At 36.6% G+C, this 25,383-nt stretch overlaps 1 protein-coding gene across 1 annotated transcript; it reads right to left on the reverse strand.

Annotated features, from left to right (window-relative positions):
- Positions 1–23,018, reverse strand: LOC137043320 (P2Y purinoceptor 3). The gene is made up of 2 exons (XM_067419563.1): positions 22,881–23,018; positions 1–4,497 (listed from the first exon to the last, which is right to left on the reverse strand). Exon 2 carries the CDS (start codon positions 4,472–4,474, stop codon positions 3,497–3,499), a length of 978 nt encoding a protein of 325 aa, XP_067275664.1. The 5' UTR covers positions 4,475–4,497; positions 22,881–23,018; the 3' UTR covers positions 1–3,496.
- Positions 23,019–25,383: the final 2,365 nt, after the last annotated feature.

Here is a 25,383-nt window from a genome sequence, read left to right on the forward strand (position 1 = left end):
TTTTTATTTTATTCAGCAAAATTGCACATATAATAACACATGCACAGGCCATAAAACAGAATTATATATTACAAAAAAACATTATACAAGTAATTAATGGTTGATTTTTTTCTTTTCTTGCATTTTTAAACAAGTTTCCCCCTATGCAACTTTATTAAAAATTAACAATTCTTTCTTAAATTGCACTCGAAATCTTCTTGGATTAAAAACATTTCTGATTTCTCAGCTCTATAAATCTTGTACATATTTTCTTATTTTCTATTGCCATCATAAAATGTTCATAAAATACACCTCCTTTCACACGTAAGATCAACTAATCTCGATTGGATCAGCCAAACTAGTCCTCCCATTCAGCTGCCATTCACGGGGTTCAAACCCCTCAGATACGAGCTCACGGCTCTACTTGTAATCTGCCAAGATGGGCACATGCTTTGCAGGGCTGTTCTCCAACTCAAAGCATGGGCAAATGATAGTTTCAAACATCATAAATTATTTTTGTAACACTGACTCAATCGAAAGGGTCACTTCCTTCAACCATTACATACCACTTTCACAGTACAGGTTCTAAATGCTTTGTATGTTTTGTATATAAATACCAATATACAGCTCCGGAAAAAAAAGAGACCACTTAAAGGGTTACTTCAGCGATTAGCATATGGCTTTGTATCAGTAGAAACCCTGGAGTATATTCAAATGATTGTGCTTCCCCCTCTCATATCCCACTGAGACAAGAGATTTATGCAGTTTATTTCTGGAAAAATTCCTCCTATGATGCAAATTGACGATATTTGCCAAAGGCTAAAGACTACAGCCAGCAGAGGGAGCCATTTCCACGTTTTGAACTCGCGCATGGGGGATGGAGATCACACTCAGAGCTCAGCTCGCAGCTACAGGCACTCATTTAAACTGAGCTGTGGTGAGCAATGTAAGTCTTTTAACTTCTCAAATTAATTTCTATGAAAGTTAAGCTTGCAAAGGCATGAACTGAAACGCGCCAGACTGAACTCGCGTTGTGAATGTATGCCGCGAGTGTAGTCGCGATTACCTCAGCTCTCATCACAAGAGCTCATCAGCTCATTTATCTGACTCCTGCAGTTAGTGCTCAATGCTGTGAGACTCGCGCGGTGACTCACTCATTATATTGAACAGACACGTTCAGTTTTTAATTGTAGTCTTCTCCAACTCAGTCACAGTAATCCAGTTGGTGGCTTCGGGAATGGCCTCACAGGGCAGCGAAGCATTCTGGGAATTGTAGTCTTTCATCCCCATGAGACAAAAATACATGTTCTGTCTTTTCTCAGTCTAGAAGGCACCAAATTCAAAAATATTTTCACATTTCTACTACATTAATGACCCGGTTTAAATACAGATTCATCTTCCCAGCGCTGAACCTTTAACATTGAGAAATGAATGTTAAGTTGTCTCTTAATTTTTCTATATATTTTTGTTTTGACATCCACACATTGCATCTTGCAAGACACCACAGGTAAATAGGTACAGTCATTTTTGTAAACTAATATATCATCATACAGACATTACATCTAAGTTTTTAACATTTAAATATGCAAATGATGCCTTATCTTTTAAATTTATGCTCTCATTTGTTTACATTTCCAGAACCAAAACCTAAACATTGGTTAAAGCCAGATTTAAAAATCTTGATTTATTTTCTTGACAAAGGTTTTTATAGAGGATATTTTCAGAAAAATACTGCCAACAGTTTTTATGTAAATGTAAATGTTTGGTGTATCTAAAGCTGCTGAAGTTCTAGGGTGACCAGACTTCCCGTTCTTCCTGGGAAAAAAGAAACGTGTGTTCATTTAACAAGGATCTTCAAAGAGAGTTTATCAAGTTATTATGTGCAGTAAATTGTAAAAAAAAAGATCTCAGTGTGGTATCGCGGTGAATGACACACAACAGAACGCTCCCTCAGACAGAGCGTGACTGCAAATTCAGTTCTCTTTGCGCCTGAAAGATAGACTGGGTAAACCAAGCCTGATCTACCGGCGATTTTATTTCGCCCTGCAACTGAAAACTGTACATTCATTTCTACTGCTTCTGATACACTTTTGTGGGAACCAAACACACACTGGCTTATCCACCTGGCGTGCTATTGGTGGGTTTAACATGATGACGGATAGAGAAATGATGAGTTGTTGCCCATTGATCACATCTCTTGTGGTCTGATTGGTTGGAGGACTATCCAATTGCGAGTTATTTGAATAATGCTTTTATCACGCCTCTTGTGCAATAGAACATACAAAGCAGACTCCCCAGACCAATGTTCAATCTTAAACTGAGCTCTGTCTTGTGATAGCCAGATAACCTGAATGATCAAACACAAATACAGTTATCAAATTGCCCATCATGTGGAGTATCTCACGTAAATACAGCCAGTATGGATTAAGAGAGCTCAGTGAAAACCGCAGATTGAGATATGTGTCAGTATTAGAGCCAAGCTTTCGGTCTTAAAGGGGCAGCAGCCTAGCCTAGAAATCTAGACGCACCCTAGAGGCAGCAAATCTAATCTGCCCGTGAGTGTCGTCTAACAACTCTCAATACCCTTCCGAGCTGTAAACGCAAAACTCTTGTTGGGCCAATCACATCGTTTATAAAGGTCGGTGAGCGGGGTCATAATGACGACAGCCGAGTTGCGTTTGTGTGCTTCTAGTAAGCACAGAAACTGGCGAATGGCGGTCTTTCGAATCAGCTTTGACCGCGACTCTGGAAGACTTGGAGTTAAGCTTTTCTCTGAGAAAAGAACAAAGAACGGCACTGAAGTCATTCTTAAAAAGGGAAGATGTGTTCGGAGTTTTGCCGACCGGATACAGCAAATGTTTAATCTGTCAACAAGCTCTGTTTCACCTTCGTAGCTCTGGTTGGTTGTAGTGCTATCCAATCACATGCAGAGGGAGTTTGAAAGACAACCGTTTATCCCGCCCTTCGAAATTGAGCCCTGTCAATGGTGAGTTTCCAGACCAAACATCTTGATGTGGGTCTGGCTTGTCAGGCTAGCAGCAGCCTAAAATATCTGTCTGTGTCATTAATGTTAATCAAACAAAAATTGTAAATGTTATTAAGACTGTACATGAACGGTTTTGTAGTAAGCCTATTCTTTTTTGTTGTTTTTAATAGAAAAATATAAATAACTATAAAGAATAATAAATATAGAAATATAAATAACTAAAATGACTATATCTGTATCACAAAATAAAATAATTTATTTACTATTCCAATTTTAAAAGGGTTCGTCCCATTTTCCACCATGCGAAATCTGGTCACCCTATGCTGAAGTGAAGATTTCTGATTCAGTGCATGAGAATTGAAATCTACAGATGCAAATAGATAAAGTGTAATAAAATAAACACTTAAATGTGTATTTTGGATGAATGGATCTGAAAGATGTTATGGAAGCGAAATAACCTAAAATACTGGAGTGACTCTAGTGTCTTGCCTTAATATACAGTAATTTTAGACAAAACCAAGTGTGTTCGAGTCAGATTTTGGAAGTCTTGTCTTTCAGTGAGGTGATTTTGAGCAGGAGGGTTCTGGTGCTGCGTCTGTACTGCGGCTGGGTGAAGTAGAACAGAATTGGGTCCAGAACACTGTTCATGCTGGCAAAGGGTCTCGTGCATTTGTACACCACAGCCAACAGGTTCCTCAGTTTGCAGGGGGCCGAGGGAAGGGTCCTCACCAGCAGGTAGAGTGTCTTTGTCATGTGGAATGGCAAAAAGCTGATGGCGAACACCAGCATTACAATGATGATCATCCTGATGGCTTTATTCTTCTTCTCCACGGCCGAGGCTTCTTGGGCTTCACTGGCCTGGCAAAGAACCCGTGCCATTTTGCAGTAGAGCACCACGATCACCAGAAAGGGCATGATGAAGCCCACGCAGGTCAAGGTGATGCCGTACGGGAAGTATTGTGGCGAACGTTGGGGAACGCTCAGGTCGTAGCACACCGTGCGGTTGCGCTGCATGCCGGTGGCAGCAAACTCAAACGTGGGAGCGCAGAGCAACACGACTGCCACCCAAACGCCAGCGCAGACCAACCAGGCCAGCCTGCGTCCGCCCTGTTTAGGCCACAGCGTCAGCGGATGGCAGATGCCCATGTAGCGCTGGAAGCTGATGCAGGTGAGGAAGAAGATGCTTCCGTGCAGGTTGCTGTAGAACTGAAAGCGAACCAGACGGCAGGTGAAGTCGCCGAACGGCCAGTAGTCTTTGTTGGCGTAGTTGTATATGAGAAGAGGAAGGGAACAGACGTACAGAAAGTCCGCCACAGCTAGATTCAGCATGTAGATCTTGGTCCGCGTCAGTGTGCGCCGTGAGCCCCATATCCGCAGGATGATGATGAAATTGAGCGGCAGTCCAAAGATGAAGACCAGGCTGTAGACGGATGGGAGGAGATAGCGCTTGAACTCCTCCTTGTAGGTGCAGGAAGGCAAAGTGGAGGTGGAATGATTAAGAGATTCCATCTTAATGGGTATTGCCTCACATTCTGAAAAAAGAAAAGAAAAAAATAAATGTTTAGGATTCAGTGTAGTCATACATAAACAATGCATGGTAGTTCGTAGATACTAGATTTGTAAAGAAAATGTGAATGCGAATATAGTTTTATATACGTCCACACACTGAGACTACATTTTCAGGCAACAAAAACGTACCTTTTTGAAAGCGCTCTCTAAAGCGAATACATTTGAAAACACCGTTTTCGTGTCATAGTTTGAACTTTGAAGATGGAGGTATTTAAAAATGATGAACCATGTTTAATCATGTGACACATATTGTCCCAATAGATATGTATGTTTATACCGCTATTATGCCAGTTACATGCTATTCACATTCACACAGTTGCTAAAATATGCTACTTTGTACACTTCATATCACAGTCCTGCAAGTAAATGTACTTGCATTTGCTGTCCTGTGGCAAAACACGAGTAGAGTTGCGTTTTAGACCAAATAAAATGATTGGCCGCGTGCGACCTGGACGCATCAGTGAATGGTGAGATATTTAGCTAAATAAAATGATCCTGCCAGAAGAATTGCGTGATAACTTTATGATGTCTGTATCATCTCGGTGAGCCTTACGCATGCACAGTAAGTTTAGACTTTTGGAAAATGTTAGTGTGGATGGAGAGCGTTTTGAAACGAAAACTCAGTTTTCAAATATATCCGGATTATTGTGGACGTAGCCTAAATCTGTGTTAGTGAGCACTTCTCCTTTGCAGAGATAATCTATCCACCTTACAGGTGTGGCATTAGACACAATAAAAGGCCACTCTAAAAGGGTGAGGGGCTATTGTGTTAGGCAAATGGTGGGCACATCAGATGCCGACTGGTCTCCCGTCCACTATCATTTCAATAAAGGGTTTCAAAACAAAGCACTTTGAATTATGCTAATCCAGAAGAAAACATTATTTCTCAGAGGATGCTTTTTCACAGATCTGGAGGTCAGTGAGTATGAACTTTAATTGTCTCAGTATGTGTCTCCTAAAATTTCAGTTGGGAGTTCAAATTAAAATAGACACAAATGAAACAATCAATTGATGTTAAATTCATGACATATGCATCTTGGCACAGTTTGAGGTATTGGTAATATCTATTCTGAATTCATAGGAGACATTACTGACGTATCTCTCAGGAGGTTATAGGGTAGAGTATACACTGACCCCAGCAGGGCACAGAAGAGGGGGCGTATGATGTAATAAAAGGGGGCGATAATGTAACACTAGCTAGAGAAACATATGTGGCCCATTCACAGATATGTTGCTACAACTATTAAAGTAAATGCTAGCTACAGAGAAAATACAGATGGCAGGCCACTGAATAACAGGCCTATTAACATAAAACAATATGGAAAATTGCCTTAGGCTAACATATTCAAAAATCAGACTCCATATCCATGAATAAAAAACACGTCTTAGACCACCATAATAGGTCTTATTTACACAGTTTCAGCAGTTCTACCGGAGAAGCAGATATATACCACAACCAAAAGTAATCAAATTTATTATGTCTGCTTTACTATAAAACACACAGCTGCTTATTTAACTCATAACACTTGCGATCCGTTTAACATGCATACCTTTATGGTAAGTTTAAGTTAGAAAACCCTGAACTGCAACCGGTGACAAACAAAATAAACATGAACAAAATATTTCACCATGCCTTTAGCCTTCATTCTTCGTGGTAAGTTTGTTTGTCAAATGTGCCAGTTAAAATGTGACTTTGTGGTTGTACGTAAATGTTGCTATAGAAGCCTGATATTAATGATAAAAGGCCTATGCGCTTGTCATTTGTGATCTAATAGAAAAATCTATTTTATTTTATTATTAAAATCTATTTTCACATTATTCTTGACAGAGGGGGCAGGACAGTCCGGGTGAGGGGGTGTGCAATTAAAAGTCATTTATATAGTCCAAATATAGAAATGTAAAAACCAAATTAGAGTGAAAATATAGCTCATTCAAATCCAAGAGTAAAAGCATTCAATAATGTTGTAGGATTCATGCAGGCAGTAAGGGATCTAACTGTGTTTGTTAGACTCTCAGGAGCCACTAGGCAAGTTCATTAATCATGTTGCTTAGTAAAAGCACTCAGGCTGTCTACACTACTATATTTTACTTTATATTCTCTGGTGTTAGATAACACAGAATGTTAAGACACAACTCAGATGGTATATACCTACACATGACTGATTTACAAACACCATTTTCCCAAATGTCTAGCCTAGTTGTAAATTCACATGAGAATATTAGAATTATATTCATACTTGATGTTACTAATACAAATTTGCAAAAATATGCAGTTCGGAAAATGTACAGCAGGAAAGCATCATTTGGCCAGCTGAGAGGTGTGTTTAACAGAGAGATGTGAGAAAGGATGTTAGGATGTGGAGGACATCATATAAATATCTGTGTGATGCATGATGACTGTGATATGTTCAAACCACACTCTCCAAAATGGAAAAATAATTTTAGACCTGCATAATAGTGGAATTTGGATAAACATGATTCATAGTCAAACAAGTAAAATCCATTGATATGTTAAGTGCATTTAATGAATTTATTTTTACTTATTATTGTGAATATAGTGTATAACATTAGTCGGTGTGCATGTGTAATTACAGGGTGACAACAACTTATCTTATTAATTAAATCTAAATGTGAATAACATTTTAAAATCAGTGAAGATAATCAACAACAAATTTATATTAATATTCAGAGTTCATAAAATCCTAACACCTCGACGTGATGATGAATCACATATAGCTTTGGACTCAATTAAGGATTTTAAGGACTTTCAAGTACTTCACACAACTTTTTCCAGAAGTTCAACATTCTTAATATTATCCAATTTAAATATTTTTAATGGGATGACCAAAATAGTTTTTTGTTAATTCTTCAAAGATTGTCCAAATTTGTAAAACAAAGTTTCACAATGTAGGAAAACGAACACTTGGTCAAATACAAAAATATCTTAAAAAAATTACCACCATAACCAGAAAATGGCAGCAGAGGAGCAGTTATTTGCCAGGTTTGACAGGTTTTGTACGCGTGTATAAATTAGTAAAATTGGACTTAAAAAACGTATTGAGCATTTTGAGTGACATTGAGTGGATTCTCACTGCCGGTAACTCCTCTGATTGGTCATTATTTTCAACAGAAATGTCTGTGATTGGCTACAATACTCAACACATTTGCAGCACAGTTGAATTCATGCGACACAAATATAACAATCAGATCGGTTTTATTCACTTGCTTTTCATTTTTATTTAACAATTATAATTTATGTTACCAGAAGTAATATGTTAATCCTGCGATAAATATATTACTTTTATGGAGCCAAGTTATGTCAGCTGACGCTAGCCTGACAAGCCAGACCCACATCAAGATGTTTGGTCTGGAAACTCACCATAGACAGGGCTCAATCCGAGGGGCGGGATAAACGGTTGTCTTTCAAACTCCCTCTGCACGGGATAGGATAGCGCTACACCAACCAGAGCAACGAAGGTGAAGCGGAGCTCGCTGACTGATTAAACATTCGCCGTATCCGGTCGGCTAAACTCCGAACACATCTTCCCTTTTTAAGAATGACTTCAGTGCCGTTCTTGTTCTTTTCTCAGAGAAAAGCTTAACTCCAAGTCTTCCAGAGTCGCGGTCAAAGCTGATTCGAAACACCGCCGCCGTTCGCCAGTTTCTGTGTTTACTAGAAGCACGCAAACGCAACTCGGCCGTCGTCATTATGGCCCCGCCCGCTGACTCTATACACGATGTGATTGGGCTGTCCAGATACTGAGGAATACAGCTCAGACGTGTATTGAGAGTTCCTAGACGACACTTGCGGGCAAATTAAATTTGCTGCCGCTAGGGTGCATCTAGATTTCTAGGCTAAGCTGACGCACTATGGGTGTCGTTTTTGAGAAAAATATAATTAGAACGGATATCAAATATCAAGCAAGTTATTTGAATATATTCGAATATCTATTGGCCTAAGTTACAATACGTTTAGAGCGCCCTCTATTGGATGAGATGGCAAACAATAAAATAAAAAAACAAACAGCTTAAAGGTGCACTATGTAGAATTTTTTCAGGAAATTATCCAAAAACCACTAGGCCAGTGTTATATATTTTGTTCAGTTGAGTACTTACAATATTCCAAATGTTTCCAACTATTTGTAAATTGTGAGAAAATTGCTATTTTAACTAAGGACCAGGACGTGTCAGCATAGCGTTTGAGCGAGTCGTCTGTCAATCGCGTCATATCTGCGATACCCTCGGTTTTATTCTGCAGAAGCGCTTTACTCTTAGCAGTGTGAACATGTCACAGCAGCGCCGAGCGAATGCACAGAGTAACGTCATAACATCATTTTAAACACACTTAAATGTATCTAATATGATTAACAGAGCTGCTTTAGCTTATAATCATGACCGGAAAAAGCGGAAGTGCGCGCGCCCGGCGACTGTGTCCCGTCCCGTCATAATAAAAGTCGCGGTACACGCGAGCCGTGTATTTGTATAACAGTCGCTCCAGCGGCCGTGCTCAGCTCCACAACACTCAGCCCTGCTCTTCTTCATACTAGAGTAATGTTAATAACCGCATCCATGAACATGATTTCTGCCCGTGTTCTATTTTCCACTGGCTGTGAGGTGAAGACCACATGTCCCAAGATACTGCGGTCACACTTGGCGTCATCAAACTACACATTTGTTTAGAATAGGCGCCCTCCAGTGGACATTGCATAGTGTACCTTTAATCATAAGCCACGTTTACATGCACACTTTTTTGTCATTACGATTAAAATAATTTCAATTGAAAGATAAACTGGACTATTTACATTTTATCTACATTATCTAAACCGATCTGGGGTTTATATGTGCTGACTTTCAATCTGAATCATCACAGCTTTCAGTTTGTCTGCTGCATCAGAAACGTCGATGCTGTCCTCTCCAGCAGCTGCAATGTGTTCACGGATGCTAGGCAGCTCTCAACGGCCACCAGGACTACTACGGTTTTATAAAAGCTATTTATTTGTTTTAAAGTGTAAGAATTAGAAATAAAATAAATTCTTTTGTTGAAGTAAAAAGTGCCTGGGGCAAACGCTGTCAAGATGAAAGGGTTTAGCCAGGCTATGTCAGTGTCATTATGCCAACATCATAACTTCTTACGAAATAAAAAGTTTACCCCTTTAGAAAAATGTACTTTCCTCTCAACATTATAGCCTGGTGGGAGTGCGGCACGCGCTCTTCAGTGGTGAAGGCGCGCGCTGGGTATCACATCATATAAGGATACACACTGAAAAGTAATCGAGTCAGGACATTTACATACTAGCTATATTTTTCATTTGATCGGTTCATGAAAAGGTTTATCCCACCCCTCTAAAACCGATTCCAATTTCATTTGGTTTGGGCATTTTTATTCCAATTGAGGTGTTTATTTTTTAACCGATTACAGTGCTCCATGTAAATGCACCTACTCATAGTTTTCACGTGTCGTCACACGCTTAAAGGAACATATTTTTGTTTAAAGATGGTAATTTGACAGGTTTGTGCCGGAGTTCTATGGCGGTTTTGCCCTCCAAGGCTCCGTGACATTCGCGTGACTGAAAACTATGAATAAACTGTAAAAAAAAAAAATTGCGCTACATAGCACTTTAAAAAACGGATAGTTTTTTTATAATTCAATTACGGATAGGCTATTTCATGTCATGTTCGAATGCATATTCGAATATCGAATAAAACATGACAGCTACGACGCACCCAATTGATGCCCATGGGTGTGAGCTGTGTTTTGTGGATTTATGACCTTTTAAAGGGGTCATGAACTGAGAAATAAAATTTTCCTTGATCTTTTGATATATATCATCACGCTATAAGAATATCCTGTAAGTTTCAGAACTGAAAACTTCCTTTTTAGTCCAAAAACTTTTTTTTTTATTGAAACCAAGAAATTGAAAATCTTTTTTCAGACAATCAGAGTTCTATTCAAAAAAATGTCCTGGCTCATCCATGCTTTATAATAACGGCGAATGGCTGTTTCTGTTTTTGAAGTCCATAAAAATGCATCTATCCATCATAAAAGTAATCCGCAAAGCTCCGGGGGGTTAATAAAGGTCTTCTGAAGCGAAGCAATGCATTTGTGTAAAATAAAATAAAAAAAAATAAACATTTTTAAAACTTTATAAACTGTAAAACCACTCTGGTTTTGTTTTACTCTATCCTTTGCGCTTCCGCATTCGTCAACGGAACTTACGCTACGCCTGCGTCTGTAATGGTGGCTGTTTCAGAGGAACGAGAGTAGGATCCATATGCAGCAAACTTTATTCAAACAAACATAACAAAAGTAAATCCAGGCAAACTGACAAATCCAGACAAGATCAAAGAACGCAAATAAAACTGACAACAAGACCTGACAAAGAACACAGGAACGACAAGAGTTTAAAGGGTTAGTTCACCCAAATATGAAAATTAGCCCATGATTTACTCACCCTCAAGTCATCCTAGGTCTAAATGACATTATTCTTTCAGACGAATACCATCCGAGGTATATTAAAAAAGTCCTGGCTAATCCAAGCTTTATAATGGCAGGGATTGTTGCTCTGTTTTTGAAGTCATGAAAAATGCTTCTGTCCGTCAAATAACGTGCTCCACACGGCTCTGGGAGGTTAATAAAAGCCTTCTGAAGCAAATAGTTGGATTTGTGTAAGAAAAATATCCATATTTAAAACTTTTTTAATTAAAGTTCCGACCGATCACCTTCCATGGAAAAGTGTTGAAAGTGCCTTCTCGGAGTTCAAGATGAGTTCACGATGTCTGACGAGCGCACCTGGTAGCATAAGCCTTTGAACTGCAGAGCCACTTTTAACACTTTTTCCATAAACTGAACACGGAAGGCGAACGGCCGAAAACGTTACTTTATAAAATTTTAAAAATGTAAATTTTTCTTACACAAACGCATTCTAAAGGCATTTATTAATCTCCCAGAACCGTGTGTAGCCCATTATTTGATGGACAGATGCATTTTTATGGACTTCAAAAACAGAGCAACAATCCCTGCCATTATAAAGCTTGGATTAGCTTGGACTTTTCAAAAACTCAACTTTTATTCGTCTAAAAGAAGAATGTCATATACATCTAGGATGACTTGAGGGTGAGTAAATCATAGGCTAATTTTCATTTTTGGGTGAACTATCCCATGTCCACACGTTCATTTTCGTTTGAAATACATCTTTTTCTCTCCGTTTTGGCCTTCTGTCCAACACTGAAATTGCATTTTAAAGCAACGATAACGTAGCTTTTTGAAAATGCTCTACAAAGTGGATACATTTGAAAACGCCATCTTCGAGTTGTAGTGTGGACTGTGAAGATGGAGACATTTGAAAAAGATGAACCATGTTTAATCATGTGACACATATTGTACCAATAGATATGCATGTTTATACCGCTATTGTGCCAGTTACATGCTATTCACTTTCACACAGCTGCTCAAATATGTTACTTTGTACACTTCATATCACAGTCCTGCAATGGTGACAGAAAATGTACTTGCATTTGCACACCTGTGGCAAAACGTCAAAACATTGAATTGTGTTTTAGACCATAATAATGGTTGACTGAGTGCGACCTGGACGCATCAATGAATGGTGAGATATTTTGCAAAATAAAATGATCCTGCCAGAAGAATTGCGTGATAACTTTGACATCTCTATCATCTCAGGGAGCTTTTACGCATGCACAGTGAGATGAATTTGCCGTTTACTGAAGTTTCAGTGTGGATGAGAAACTTTTGGAGAACGCTAGCGTGGACGGAGAGCGTTTTCAAACGAAAACTCCGTTTTCAAATATATCCAGATGAATGTAGACGTAGCCTAAATATACAGGGGGCAAACAAGTTTAACAAATTAACAAGACACACCTGAGGAGACTAATCAACATAAAGTTGATTAAACTACAAAGCTACAAAATAAAGCACAGGAAACACTTCAATGTAAAAGTCCAAGGACAGACGCAGAGCACATGACAGCGTCCTACGCAGAGGCGGACAGTAATAAAGTACATTTACTTGATTACTGTACTTAAGTACACTTTTTGTGTATCTGTACTTTACTTGGGTATTATTTTTCCTGGAAACGTATTACTTTTACTTCACTACATTTGAAAGACAAATATCATACTTTTTACTCCACTACATTTCTATCAAGATCCTTGAAGTAGAAAGTAATTTCTAAGTAGCCACTTTGAAAGTCAGTAGATTATTTTTTTTCTTCTTTAAAACATGATTTTTTAAAATAATTAAATATATATATATTTTTTAATAATTTTTCTCATAATTTTCGTCTGACATTTTTTTATAAATATAAGACTTTGTTTTTGAATGACAAACACTATGATAAAAATATATTTACACTTTTATTAACAAATAAATATGAGACAATGTTAGGGAGGGATGATTTGGGAAGAGATCCAGTCAGAATTGATTCCTCCTGAGATGTGCACATGGAAAGCTGCCTTTCAGATGCCAGTGCACAAGTACTGAATTTTAGTTGATTTAATATACTAAAATACTAAATCTTATTATATTTACTTGACTAAAACTAGACTAAAATAAGTGAGATACTAAAATTTGATTAAAGCTAAATAGCATTTGAGTAAAATTGCTATGACTTAAACTAAATCAAAATTTGCTGTTAAAATTAACACTGGTAAGAAGTATAGTCAGCCATGTGGATATAGCGCTAACGTAAAGTTCGACAATGATGTTAGTTAGCATGCAAAAAGGTAGTTGGGCTACTAATGTAGAAACCTTTATTTTCTAGTATGATTTTGACTCTGATAAGACCTTTGTAACTTTTTGAACAAGTATTTAAATGAGTCCACGGTAGTTATATGCTAACATGTCAGATGGAGCATGACTGGCCTAAACCACCATGATGGCACAGTGTGCATTCATACAACAACAATAAAATAATGCATTTACTTTTACTTTTGATACTTGAGTATTTTTTTTACACAAGGAATGCTGTACTTTTACTTAAGTAAAAGCTATCTTTACAACTTTAACTTGTAATGAAGTAATATTTTACCAGTGGTACTTTTACTTTTACTCAAGTAATGGAGTTGTGTACTTTGTCCACCTCTGGACATCATACGCTGGATCGCCAGTCTCTCGCGAACACGCGTATGACAGTTTCTTTGAGATTTACAATCACTGGACCTGTCAATCAAACAGCAACAATCAATGAATCAGTTCTGGACTCGTGCCAATATAATCCGCTAATCTCTTATTTAATCTCTTATGTTTGCACTGTTAGTTATGATGAAAGCATTCATTCGTGTGTAGAAATCGAGTTGCAATGACGAGATCACAGTATTCATGCGCTCAACATGTCTGTGATCGGCTACAATGCTCATCACTGCAACCTTTCATGCCGTGATCTGAATATAATGCCATAGATCTAATTATGAAGCTATAATTTACACTTTTCAGTTAACCTTGATAGTAAAAGTGTGCTAGAAGTTCCAATGAAGTAATACGAAGTAATACTTATTTCATATGCAAAGATTTTAGCCAATCATGGCAGTGGATTTACATTGAGGTCTCACAGCAGACACACCTCTTAAAAGTAGGCTTAAATCAGGCTAGGAAAAATAATGCTGTTTATGATCCTTATAAGAATCTATTCTTTGTTGAGAGTCTTTTAGTTTTGTTTTTTTTTAAAGCTGCTGTCAGTAACTTTTTTTGTGTTCAAGATTTACAAAAATTATATAATGAGAATGTACAACATGAATCCATTTTCTAAACCGTGTTTTTGTCTTACGGTAGACTTATAATAAGTATTTATATTGGGACTATTTCAGGCCAGACTGGTAGGTACCGCTGCGGAGGAGCACAGTCCCTGTGTGATCCGCCATAGACATAAACAGAGAGATGTAGCTCCAGCTGCAATGTTCTTCCACAAGACACATGCAGTTCTGTTTATTAACCACTAGAGTGCAAAAAGTTACGGACTGCAGCTTTAAATATAAAGCTTCTACTTTTATCTTTATTTTGACCCATAAGTCAAAACCTCTTATATTCTTATGACCATGAGAAGTTATATGCATAAGGACCCTGAATCCTTAGTAAATAAATGCAAGTCAACCTTTTCACACAAACTTCTATTGATAATATACAAACATCCTCTGCACATCAGGTCTTCATACTGATTTCACCACAAAGTTTATTTTAATTTATTTTTTTGTCTACATGTTCACTTGTACACTTGCCCATAATCTTAGTCCCATGCTAAAATACATGTTTCAAGCTTTTTTAGCTGAAAGCTGTTTGGGTAAAACTTTATTTTGATGGTGCCTTTTGAATTGATTCTGTTGACTATGAGTAACTTTGTAAATGTCAAATAACTCTCATTATTATCTCAGCAGTATTAGTAGGCTGTTTTAGGAAACTGTCTGCTTAATATCTGCTAACTCTTCATTGTGACGGTCCTCCAACAGCCATTATAATATGTTTCTTGTGTTCATAAATATCTTTGCAACAACATGCCAACTTATTCTTACCCTAACCCCACCAGCCAACTAACACGCTAATAAGAGTTAGTAGCAGCAACGTTGCTTATAGTCAAGAGAATGTGTTAAAGGGACCATCAAAATAAAGTAAAACCGCAATTTGCAATGGTGTATCTTAAAGTCAGTGCCATTGTTTTGTCTCAAGTTTTCATATGGACTTTTATACTTATATTTCCTAATTTGGCTAAGGCCTAATCCTGGCTTAAACCAGGCCATAATGTACCAAAATGTCCATAACATTTTAAATAAAGCCTATCATAGAAACGGAGCCCTCATTTAGACCAAACGAGCAGATAAACAGATGAAGTGTGTAATTTCTGTGCTGAATAGCAACGCTGCTAGTTTTCCCTGTCCTGATGACATTTTGTTTTATTTCTGATAATCTATTATATCTATTAATATGCGCTAAATGTAAACTTTTGAACCATTCATAAAGTAATTTCTTCTACACTGTTGTGGTAATGGAAAATGTAGTTCACGTTGAGTTACATTAAACCATAAAAAGTCCTGCTGATCATGTGACACATGCTTTCTAAAGACACAGGAAAAGAAAGCGTTCACATTCCTCTTTTACTCCTTTCATTTCCCTTTTTGAATGAGTTGATTCATATTCAAATGAAGTGCCCTATATCAAAGAACGCAAACAATAGAACAGTGATAAAGGGCAGCCACTAAGATTCCTCAAAGTCTCCATTTGCATTTTGTGAGCTTTAATGTCCAAATCATATATACATATATATATATATATATATATATATATATATATATATATATATATATATATATATATATATATATATATATAATTTTTTTTTTTTTTTTTTTTTTTTTAAAGAGAAACTTGTCTTGCTTATTAAACAAATGCTGAGAAGCAATTCAAGCAATTCAAAGGTTTCTGAAACGATTGAAATCAATGTTGAAATCTTTTAAAACCTTATTTTAATCCCATTAAAGTTATTTTATCTCCGATTCAACTCTAAATCAAAACAAAATTATAAATATTTTATCTGAAAAATATTAATCTGAATCCTTGGTACATAAATGTTATAACATATGCTATATATATATATCATCATGATGTTACAATTCAATTGGTTATAAATTTGAATTTAATTGGATGCTATGTAAATTTAATAATTAAATGAATTGTTAAATTAATGAAGAAGTGACTTTAGTCAAATATATTATGTGTGCAATTCATGCACATTCAAGTAAAAGCTTTAATTTCTGGTTATGCCAACAATGGACATTACTGCAGATAATGGGATTAGTAAATGTGGGCTTATTGCATAATACCTCGTTTCTACGAGTTTATCAATGATTTGTCAAAGCATGGTTGCAGTGCTTTTCCTAATTGTTAGTTCTCCTCTTTCATCATCACTGAGTCTGTCTGACGTTATTTTAAAGAAGTGTTGTGCAACAGACATGAGACATTCTGTTTCACAAGAGTGTCTCTTTGTTTAAGTGTGTGTGTGTGTGTGTGTGTGTGTGTGTGTGTGTGTGTGTGTGTGTGTGTGTGTGTGTGTGTGTGTGTGCGCGTGTGCGTGCACGCAAATCTGCCCAGTAGCAGCACCTGCAAGGCATTTAGCAGATGCCTTTAATCTAGAGATCCTTGCAATAGTGATTGCAAAGATAGTCCTTCTTGAGTATCCGTTGTTAAAGTGGCTGATTCCCCTGAATTCTGATCATTAGTCTAGCCCTGCACCCCTAAGTCATCTAACTGATCCAGGTCTTTTTCATTCATCTCCTAGACATACGGAATGAAAACAGCATTGCTGGATTTGTCTGGACAGGTTGAGGAACACTAATCTGACTATGTAGAAAACTGGCCTTTTGTGAGAATGGGCTAAAACACTAAGTTCTGGAAAAGAGGAATGTTTCAAAAACATGCACATTGGTTTTGTCATGTTTTTTAATCAACACAATTTTAGTGACATTTAAAAAAATATATAATTTTTGTTCAATACATTATGTATTGTATTTATGGTAATATTATATACTATATTTTTTAATAGATTTTATATCTTATTCTGTTCATTTTGACCATGTCCAAACACCCAAAACACTCAAACACAAAACTGAAAATTAAACAATTAATAAATAAATACAGCAGTTTTTTCAATAATGAGTTCAATAATAATCAGACCTCCTTATTAGGAAAATTTGAGTGGTGTGGATGGTTAGTATAGTGATGTTATGTGGTTGCTAAGGTGTTCTAGGTGGTTGCTAAAGTGTTGCTATGGGGTTGCCAGGGTATTGGCATAGTATTGCTATGTTGCCAGAGTGTTCTAGGTGGTTTATAGGGTGTCGCTATGGATATATTGTTTTTATACTGACCAATGACATGTCTGTTTTTACTATCAAATAACTAAAATGTCAGCTTTATGTAATGTAACTAGATTTCCATATTTAATGAGTACATTCTACTGGCTTTCTGTTATCAAGTATCAAATGGTGAAATAGTAAATAGTAGTAGTAAAAAAAAAAAACATTTTTTTTGCATGTATACGTTCAGTAGAAATAATCAGTTGCTAATTAGAAAATGAAAGTACATGTAACTTTAAAATGCACAAACAAATTTGTAAAAACAAAGTAGATCCAACTTGAAATTTGTAATATGGAAATGTAAAAATCAAGTTGGATTCAATCAAAAATACACATTTAGAACTCTTAAAGTTATGTAGATCACACACACAAAAACATGAATAGAGAAATGCTAAACTTTACGTAGAAATATTATGTAGTTTGTAGGGCTGTACTAGAATAATCGAATATTCGAATATTCGTTCGGTGAGGTGGCATTCGATTTTCAGTTTTGAGATTCGAATATTCGGGGGTTTTTTTCAACACGTGACTTCCGTCGCGGACTCATTCTCACTCATGCTTGAAATAATAATAATAAATTTAAAAAAACACCGCAACATGCTTTCAATAAAAGCATCACGCATTTTAAAGATTTAAATTAACAAAAAGTCAGAATAAGACAAAATAAATCCCTTATATAGAATAAAACTAATTGTAATAGATTTTACATTTTGTGTCATTTTAAAAACAATTCATTTATTCTTATTCAACTGTTTATAAGCATGCTACCGTGTTCTTTATTTATTACAGTTCATTGAAATCACTGTGTGTTACTAATTTAATTTCTGTTTTGGGATTCATTTGTTTTAAAGAAAGGTTCGTTATTAATACCTTATTAAAGTTCTTGCTCTCAACAGACTTTGTGTTTTGTATCACTTGTGCACTGTCCGTTTTCGGAGCATAAACCTGCCCGTGTAATGCGTACCGGAAACTGTTCTATTTAAAAGATTATTAAATGTTTATTAATATTTAAAGAATGTGTGCCACCTGATCATATTGCACCAAATGCAACACTGCACTCCACTGGGTCTGCTGCAACACATTTACGATGCCGAAGAGTGAAACGTGAAGTCGTGAAAGATGATACAAATGCAAACCGACACTATTATTATATATTTAGCCCCACCCACCGAAGCTTCGAATATTCGATATTGATTGCCACCTAAGCTTCGAAGCTCAAAAAATGGCATTCGAAACAGCCCTAGTAGTTTGTACACTGTAAAAAATTATTGTTGGTTTTTGTTGGTTTAACTTAAAAAAGTAAGTAACCTGGTTGGCTTAAAATTTTGAGTTTATTGAAATTAAACATTTTAGTTTGTTGATACAACGAAGGAAATTTGTTTAATAAATGGAAACTCAAAATATTATTGTATCTAAACCACATAAAAAATGTGATAAATCATGAAAATAGCACTATTTGGCATGTTTCACTGCGTCATCAGAAATAAAACACACACAATTACCCAATATGCTTATTAATATTTTAATAAAGGTTGACGAATCGCAAAACATGTTCATTGTATTAACTCAAAAAATTTTTTCATTAAACTCATAATTTTAAGGCAACCAGGTAACTTCTTTTCTAAATAATTTTTTACAGTGTACAAAGACCAGTCTTGTTTGATCTACATAATAAAATGATGCAAACAAAATTCATCATATTTTTTAAGTAAATCAAGCAGAACATTTGTATCAATGTACAGTTGCCAGAGCGTTGTCGGTGTTGCTAGAGAGTTGCTTTGCAGTTTCTGAAGTTGTGTAGGTAGTTGGTAGCCTAGAAATCTAGACGCACCCTAGCGGCAGCAAATTTAATCTGCCCGCAAGTGTCGTCTAGCAACTCTCAATACCCTTCTGAGCTGTATTCCCCTAACTCTTGCCAGACCAATCACATCGTGTATAGAGTCGGTGGGCGGGGCCATAATGACGACGGCCGAGTTGCGTTTGCATGCTTCTAGTAAACACAGAAACTGGCGAACGGCGGTCTTTCGAATCAGCTTTGACCGCGACTCTGGAAGACTTGGAGTTAAGCTTTTCTCTGAGAAAAGAACAGAGAACGGCACTGAAGTCATTCTTAAAAAGGGAAGATGTGTTCGGAGTTTTGCTGACCGGATACGGCGAATGTTTAATCTGTCAACAAGCTCTGTTTCACCTTCGTTGCTCTGGTTGGTGGTAGCGCTATCCTATCGCATGCAGAGGGAGTTTGAAAGACAACCGTTTATCCCGCCCCTCGAATTGAGGCCTGTCTATGGTGAGTTTCCAGACCAAACATCTTGATGTGGGTCTGGCTTGTCAGGCTAGGTAGTTGGCAAGGCGTTGCTATGCAGTTACCAGAGTGTTTGAAAGGGTGTTGCTATGTGATTTCCAGAGGTGTTGTGGGTTGTTGCAGGGTGCTACCAAAGTGTTCTAAGTGGTCGCTAGGATGTTGTGAGTGGTTGCCAGGGCACTGCTATGGCCGCTAGAGTGTTCTAGGTGGTTGCTTGGGTGTGTCTTTATACAGTTGCCAGGGTGTTGCTGTGGTGTTGCTATGCAATTGCTAGCGTGTTGTGGGTGGTTTTTGCTATGCTGCTGTCAGACTATTCCAGGTGGTTTACAGGGTGTTGCTATAGTTTTACTATGCAGTTTCTGGAGCAGTGTGGGTAGTTGCCAGGCTGTTGCTATGCAGTTTCCAAAGTGTTCTAGGTGGTTGCTAGGGTGTTGTTACATGATTGCCAAAAGTGTTGTGGGTGGTTGCGGGGCAGTGTTCTAAGTGGTTGCTAGGGTGTTGCTATACAGCAGCCAGAGTGTTCTATGTGCTTGCCAGGGGTTGCCAGATTGTTTTTTTTACTGAGCTAATGCTAGGGACACACTTAACAACTAGTTAAAACTGAAGACTGAACTCAACACAAATAAAAACTGTTTTCATTGACTTGGGAAAACACAGAGAGGAGCACAGACCTAACGACTGAGCCAGTCCACTACACAACACAACAATAAGTCAAAAGCACCTATAACGAGTCTGTATGATTTTTTTTTTGTCAGCCAAGCAAAAAATTGTACATTCAAATATCATAGATTAGCAAATCTCTAATCGATAGAACAGTGATAGTTGAAATTTTATTAACAAGCAACTAAAATAAGTGTTTTTACATAAAGGGTGTCTGGGAAAGCGTCATTCTTTTACTGTGTCCCAGGGTCATTTTAGTCCTTCCATGAAGTCATGGTTTAAAAATAGACAGTAATTCCAAGAATGCAGCTGGAGCTTGTTGTAATTATGGTAGATTGCGATATGAATCTTAACTGCGTTAAATTGAAAATGTTTACTGAGACGGTTCAACCTCAAGGGGCGGAACGGGGGGGGACTGGGTGGTTATGGCTGTTGATTTAAGCAAACACAGAAAGCTGCCAGCTGCCTGGTGGCTAGATCCATGTACTCCACCTGTTAAGAGACCCCAATCAGAGCAAATTTGTGTTGAGAGCGCTGTATATGCGGTTCTGTTTAACTGTAAGTACATGTATTCTTGTGACACTTATGCAAATATCTCCAGGGGCGCTAACAGAACGTTTGAGAACCAGAGAGCAGCAACCTGAGAACGGAAGAGTCTTAATTTAGCCTAGCTGTTACTTCATCACAAGCTCTTACACAAACTTCAGACAGCTCTCTAATGGACAGCATTAAAGAAAGAGAACAGTATGGTTTTATGGTAACAGTTTACTATGGGGAACACATATTCACTATTAACTACGACTTTTGCCTCAATAAACTCCTAATTTACTGCTTATTAATAGTTAGTAAGGTAGTTTTTGTAGCAGTTTAGGTATTAGGTAGGATTAAGGGATGTAGCATAAGGTCATGCAGAATAAGGCATTACTTTGTGCTTTATAAGTACTAATAAACTGCCAATATCATAGTATCCTATATGCATGCTAACTAGTTAATAGTTAATAACTGAACCTTAAAGTGTTACCGGTTTTATTTTCATGTTATTTCAAGGCATTTAAACTATTCCAAATCCTCTTCCACACCTTTTTTTTCTCGGAAACTTGCCACAAAGGTTTCTTTAGAAGTAGAATTCCTATAAAAATATCCCGTCAGGTCTTGAAATGATATTCGATCCATTCATTTTGCAATGACTGTCTACAAATCATCTCAAACACTGTAAAACGTAGTTGTACAATATAAACAAGTAGCATAGTGTCAAATTGTGGCCATTAGAATGGAAGCAGTTCACATTGCAAGCATTATCAGTCAGGTGCAAAATTAGCACACTAAAGCATGGGTTTGCTTCTAAGCAACATTACGTGGTGACATTTCCCCACAGCAAAACGGCAACAAACAAATGACAGTGGAACACTTCTGACAAGGTGGGAGTGGGACATTGTTCTCTTTTATCCTAGAGATATCCTAGCTTGTGTTTTCTCTCTGTTGGGGACAAACTGTACTTGGCACCACTGACTGTCATGAATATAAGAAGGTCAAAGTATATATATATATATATATATATATATATATATATATATATATATATATATATATATATATATATATATATATATATATATATGTAATATACACAGAGGCTTTTCAATATCCAGTCTTTTTTTTTCCAACACACACACACACACACACACGATTCTACCCACACCATGGTGTTATAATGAGACATCAGTGTCTGTCCATGCACATAAAAGAAACACAGCAGCCATTCACTGAACCATCACTAACCTACTGGAATCCACACTGCAAACAGTGATTTACAGTGGAATTCTCTGCATCTTACTTCCACATAGCTTTTTATACAGATGTTAAAATCAATCAGATCGGAATCATATCCAGAGATATGAATTATAACCTTTCCGTATTAACTGGACAAAATATACAATTGCAACAGATGGTGTGGAGCTGAAACTGAAACTAAATCAATCAATAAATAAATGTATTTTACAGAAAAGTTAAAATGTGAATGTAAAAGGATTTGACCAATAAACACTAAAATTTAAATTAGAAAAAAAAGACAATTACATTTTTCATGTTAACATTATGTTAAATGCGAATTATGAATATACAAACTGAATATAAACTTGTAACAAAACTGGTAAACAGGTAATTCAAATTAGTTATGGGTATTGCATTTATTTGCTATTGTAGCCTAATTTAAAAAAAGTATATTTTATGCTTAAGTTATTGCCTTTTATTTGTGGCCATATAGGTAAAGTTCTATATTCATTTTAATAAGTAACACTAGGACAAGTAAAACAATAAAAAATATAGCCAATAGCCTACTGTATATCTATAAGAACAAAACCTGGATTAGGAATTAACATTCGTTAGTATCTGCATGCATAAACTAAACATCATGCATGCCCAGAATAAGTATCTGACGCATGTAATCAAAATGCTCATTTTTTGAAACCACTGGATTACAATATTATAGTAAACAAAGTGTAAACGTTTTGAATTGCTTTCTAAACTTACCTTTACACCCACTCTTTAGTTATTTCCCTCTTGATCACCAGTAAATACAACCTCTTTTTGCGAAGTAAAAGTGATTCTCCTCAGAGTCAAACAGACGAAGAAAAGAGAAGAAGCGAAATATTCTGCACTACTCTCTTCTTCTTTTTGGATTTGCGCGTCATCGACACCATGCTCGCAGTAACATGCCCCCGTCTCATTAATATTAATCACGTTAGTAACGTTACGCCCATCCCAGTAGTCTTATTTTGATTGGCTGAATATATGTAATTCATTCGTTCATTAGGCTCTTTTGAGACGCGCCTGGCTTTGCCCGAAATGTAGGCGGATGTAGTGAGGGGAGGAAAGAAAAAAAAATGAAGCTAAGACGGACGGTTTATCAGACACCCGAGATCAGAAGGGAACCCAGGATTCACACCAATGCGCTGTTTTTTCTCTCTAATAAACTGAATGTATTATATAAATTATGTTGCTTGTATATGAAAATAAATATAGGCTAGGACTAATGAACAAGACACCCAAAGTATCCTATTTATTTCCATTCGAAATACGTGTTTATCAATCTTTTTTTCCCTTTCTTTTTATTTTTTTACCTATCGTTTTTTTTTAAAGAATTATGGGCAACATTTCTGTCCCCAGGACATTGTATGTAAGCCTATGCATAGATTTGTGACCCTGGACCATAAAACCAGTCATAAGGGTACATTTAAAAAAAAAAAAGTATTTAGCCTACTGTATATCTAAAAACAAACCCCTGATAGGAATTAACACTACATCTGAAATTGAGATTTATACATCATATGAAAGCTGGATAAGTAAGCATTCCACATATGGTTTATAAGTTGTGGCCAAATATGGGGAAGGGTAGGACAATATTTGGCGGAGATACAACTAGGCTATTTGAAATTCTGGAATCTGAGGGTGCAAAAAAATCGAAATATTCAAATGAAGTCCTTAGCAATGCATATTACTACTACTACTTTTTTTGTTGTTGATATATTAAAAGTAGGAAATTTACAAAATATCTACATAATTTGCTTAATTAATTGCATAATTTACATGCTTTTTGGCATAAAAAATAAAATAATAATTTTGACCCATACAACATATTGTTGGCTATATTGCCACAAATATACCAGTGCGACTTATGACTGGCTTTGGGGTCAGTGTCCTGACATTAACCTAACTGCACATTTAAAATATTTAATTTAAAACATTAATAAAAACTAACATGTTATGTCCCGGTATCTAAACCTAAATTTGATCATGAAATATAATCATTAATATCTTTCAGATTCATCTTTTTTTGTTTTGTTGTGTGACTCCATATATTATCTATGTTTACACCATGGTTTACACACACACACACACACACACACACACACACACACACACACACACACACACACACACACACACACACACACACACACACACACACACACACACACACACACACACACACACACACACACACACACACACACACACGTTGGTTTATTTGGTTTACAGGGACTCTCCAAAGGCGTAATGGTTTTTATACTGTACAAACCGTATTTTCTATCCCCCTACACTGCCCCTAAACCTACCCATCACAGGAAACATTCTGCATTTTTACTTTCTCAAAAAAACATCATTTAGTATGTTTTTAAAGCTATTTGAAATATGAGGACATTTGAAATGTCTTCATAAACCACATTTAGAGAGAGAGAGAGAGAGAGAGAGAGAGAGAGAGAGAGAGAGAGAGAGAGAGAGAGAGAGAGAGAGAGAGAGAGAGAGAGAGAGAAAATCATAATAAATCCTTATGTCATATAACATACACATTTTATTCATGTCCCCAGGCTTTCACCCAGTCCTGTTACACATTGCCCCCTCTAAAAAAAAAAAAAAGAATGCCACCAGACACATTGTCAAAAGGAAGTTGCATCATCTGGATCTTATCCAGGCCATGACGAGACCAAAAGTAAGCCCTATTTTTTATTTCTGTATAATCTTACCTAAATTATTTCTTAAATGTTATTTGTTTGTTTTTATTTGTTCATTTTATTATTACAGACACCATATATAATTTTTACTAGCATATGCAGGACACTATTAGATCATTTATTTAAGTGTGGATAGCAAAATAAAGTAAACTGATATATTATGCCAAACAATTCTTCATACAGTGAAAACATACCAGTAAAATGTATAAATATTTGGGACCAAAATGATTCAGACACTTTGACCTGACCATGGTTTGCACATTAGTTTTTTCTTTAATTGCTATTGCGACTTTTTACTCCACAGACTGAACAAAATGAAACGTTGCTTGGTAATTGGTTGACCGAAATTGGTATTATCTAAATGTGTACTTAAATGTAACAGCTGGCAGCTGATTGTTTGATTAAAATCCATTACATATCTTTCTATCAAAGTTATCGGACATTATCAAGATTCATTTGTTCTGACACAGTGTAACTCTTGTTCTTGTCATATTTTATCACCCTTTTTCGAAACTAGCGAA

Source organism: Pseudorasbora parva, chromosome 16 (assembly GCF_024679245.1).
Source record: "Pseudorasbora parva isolate DD20220531a chromosome 16, ASM2467924v1, whole genome shotgun sequence".
NCBI classification, from domain to species: domain Eukaryota; kingdom Metazoa; phylum Chordata; class Actinopteri; order Cypriniformes; family Gobionidae; genus Pseudorasbora; species Pseudorasbora parva.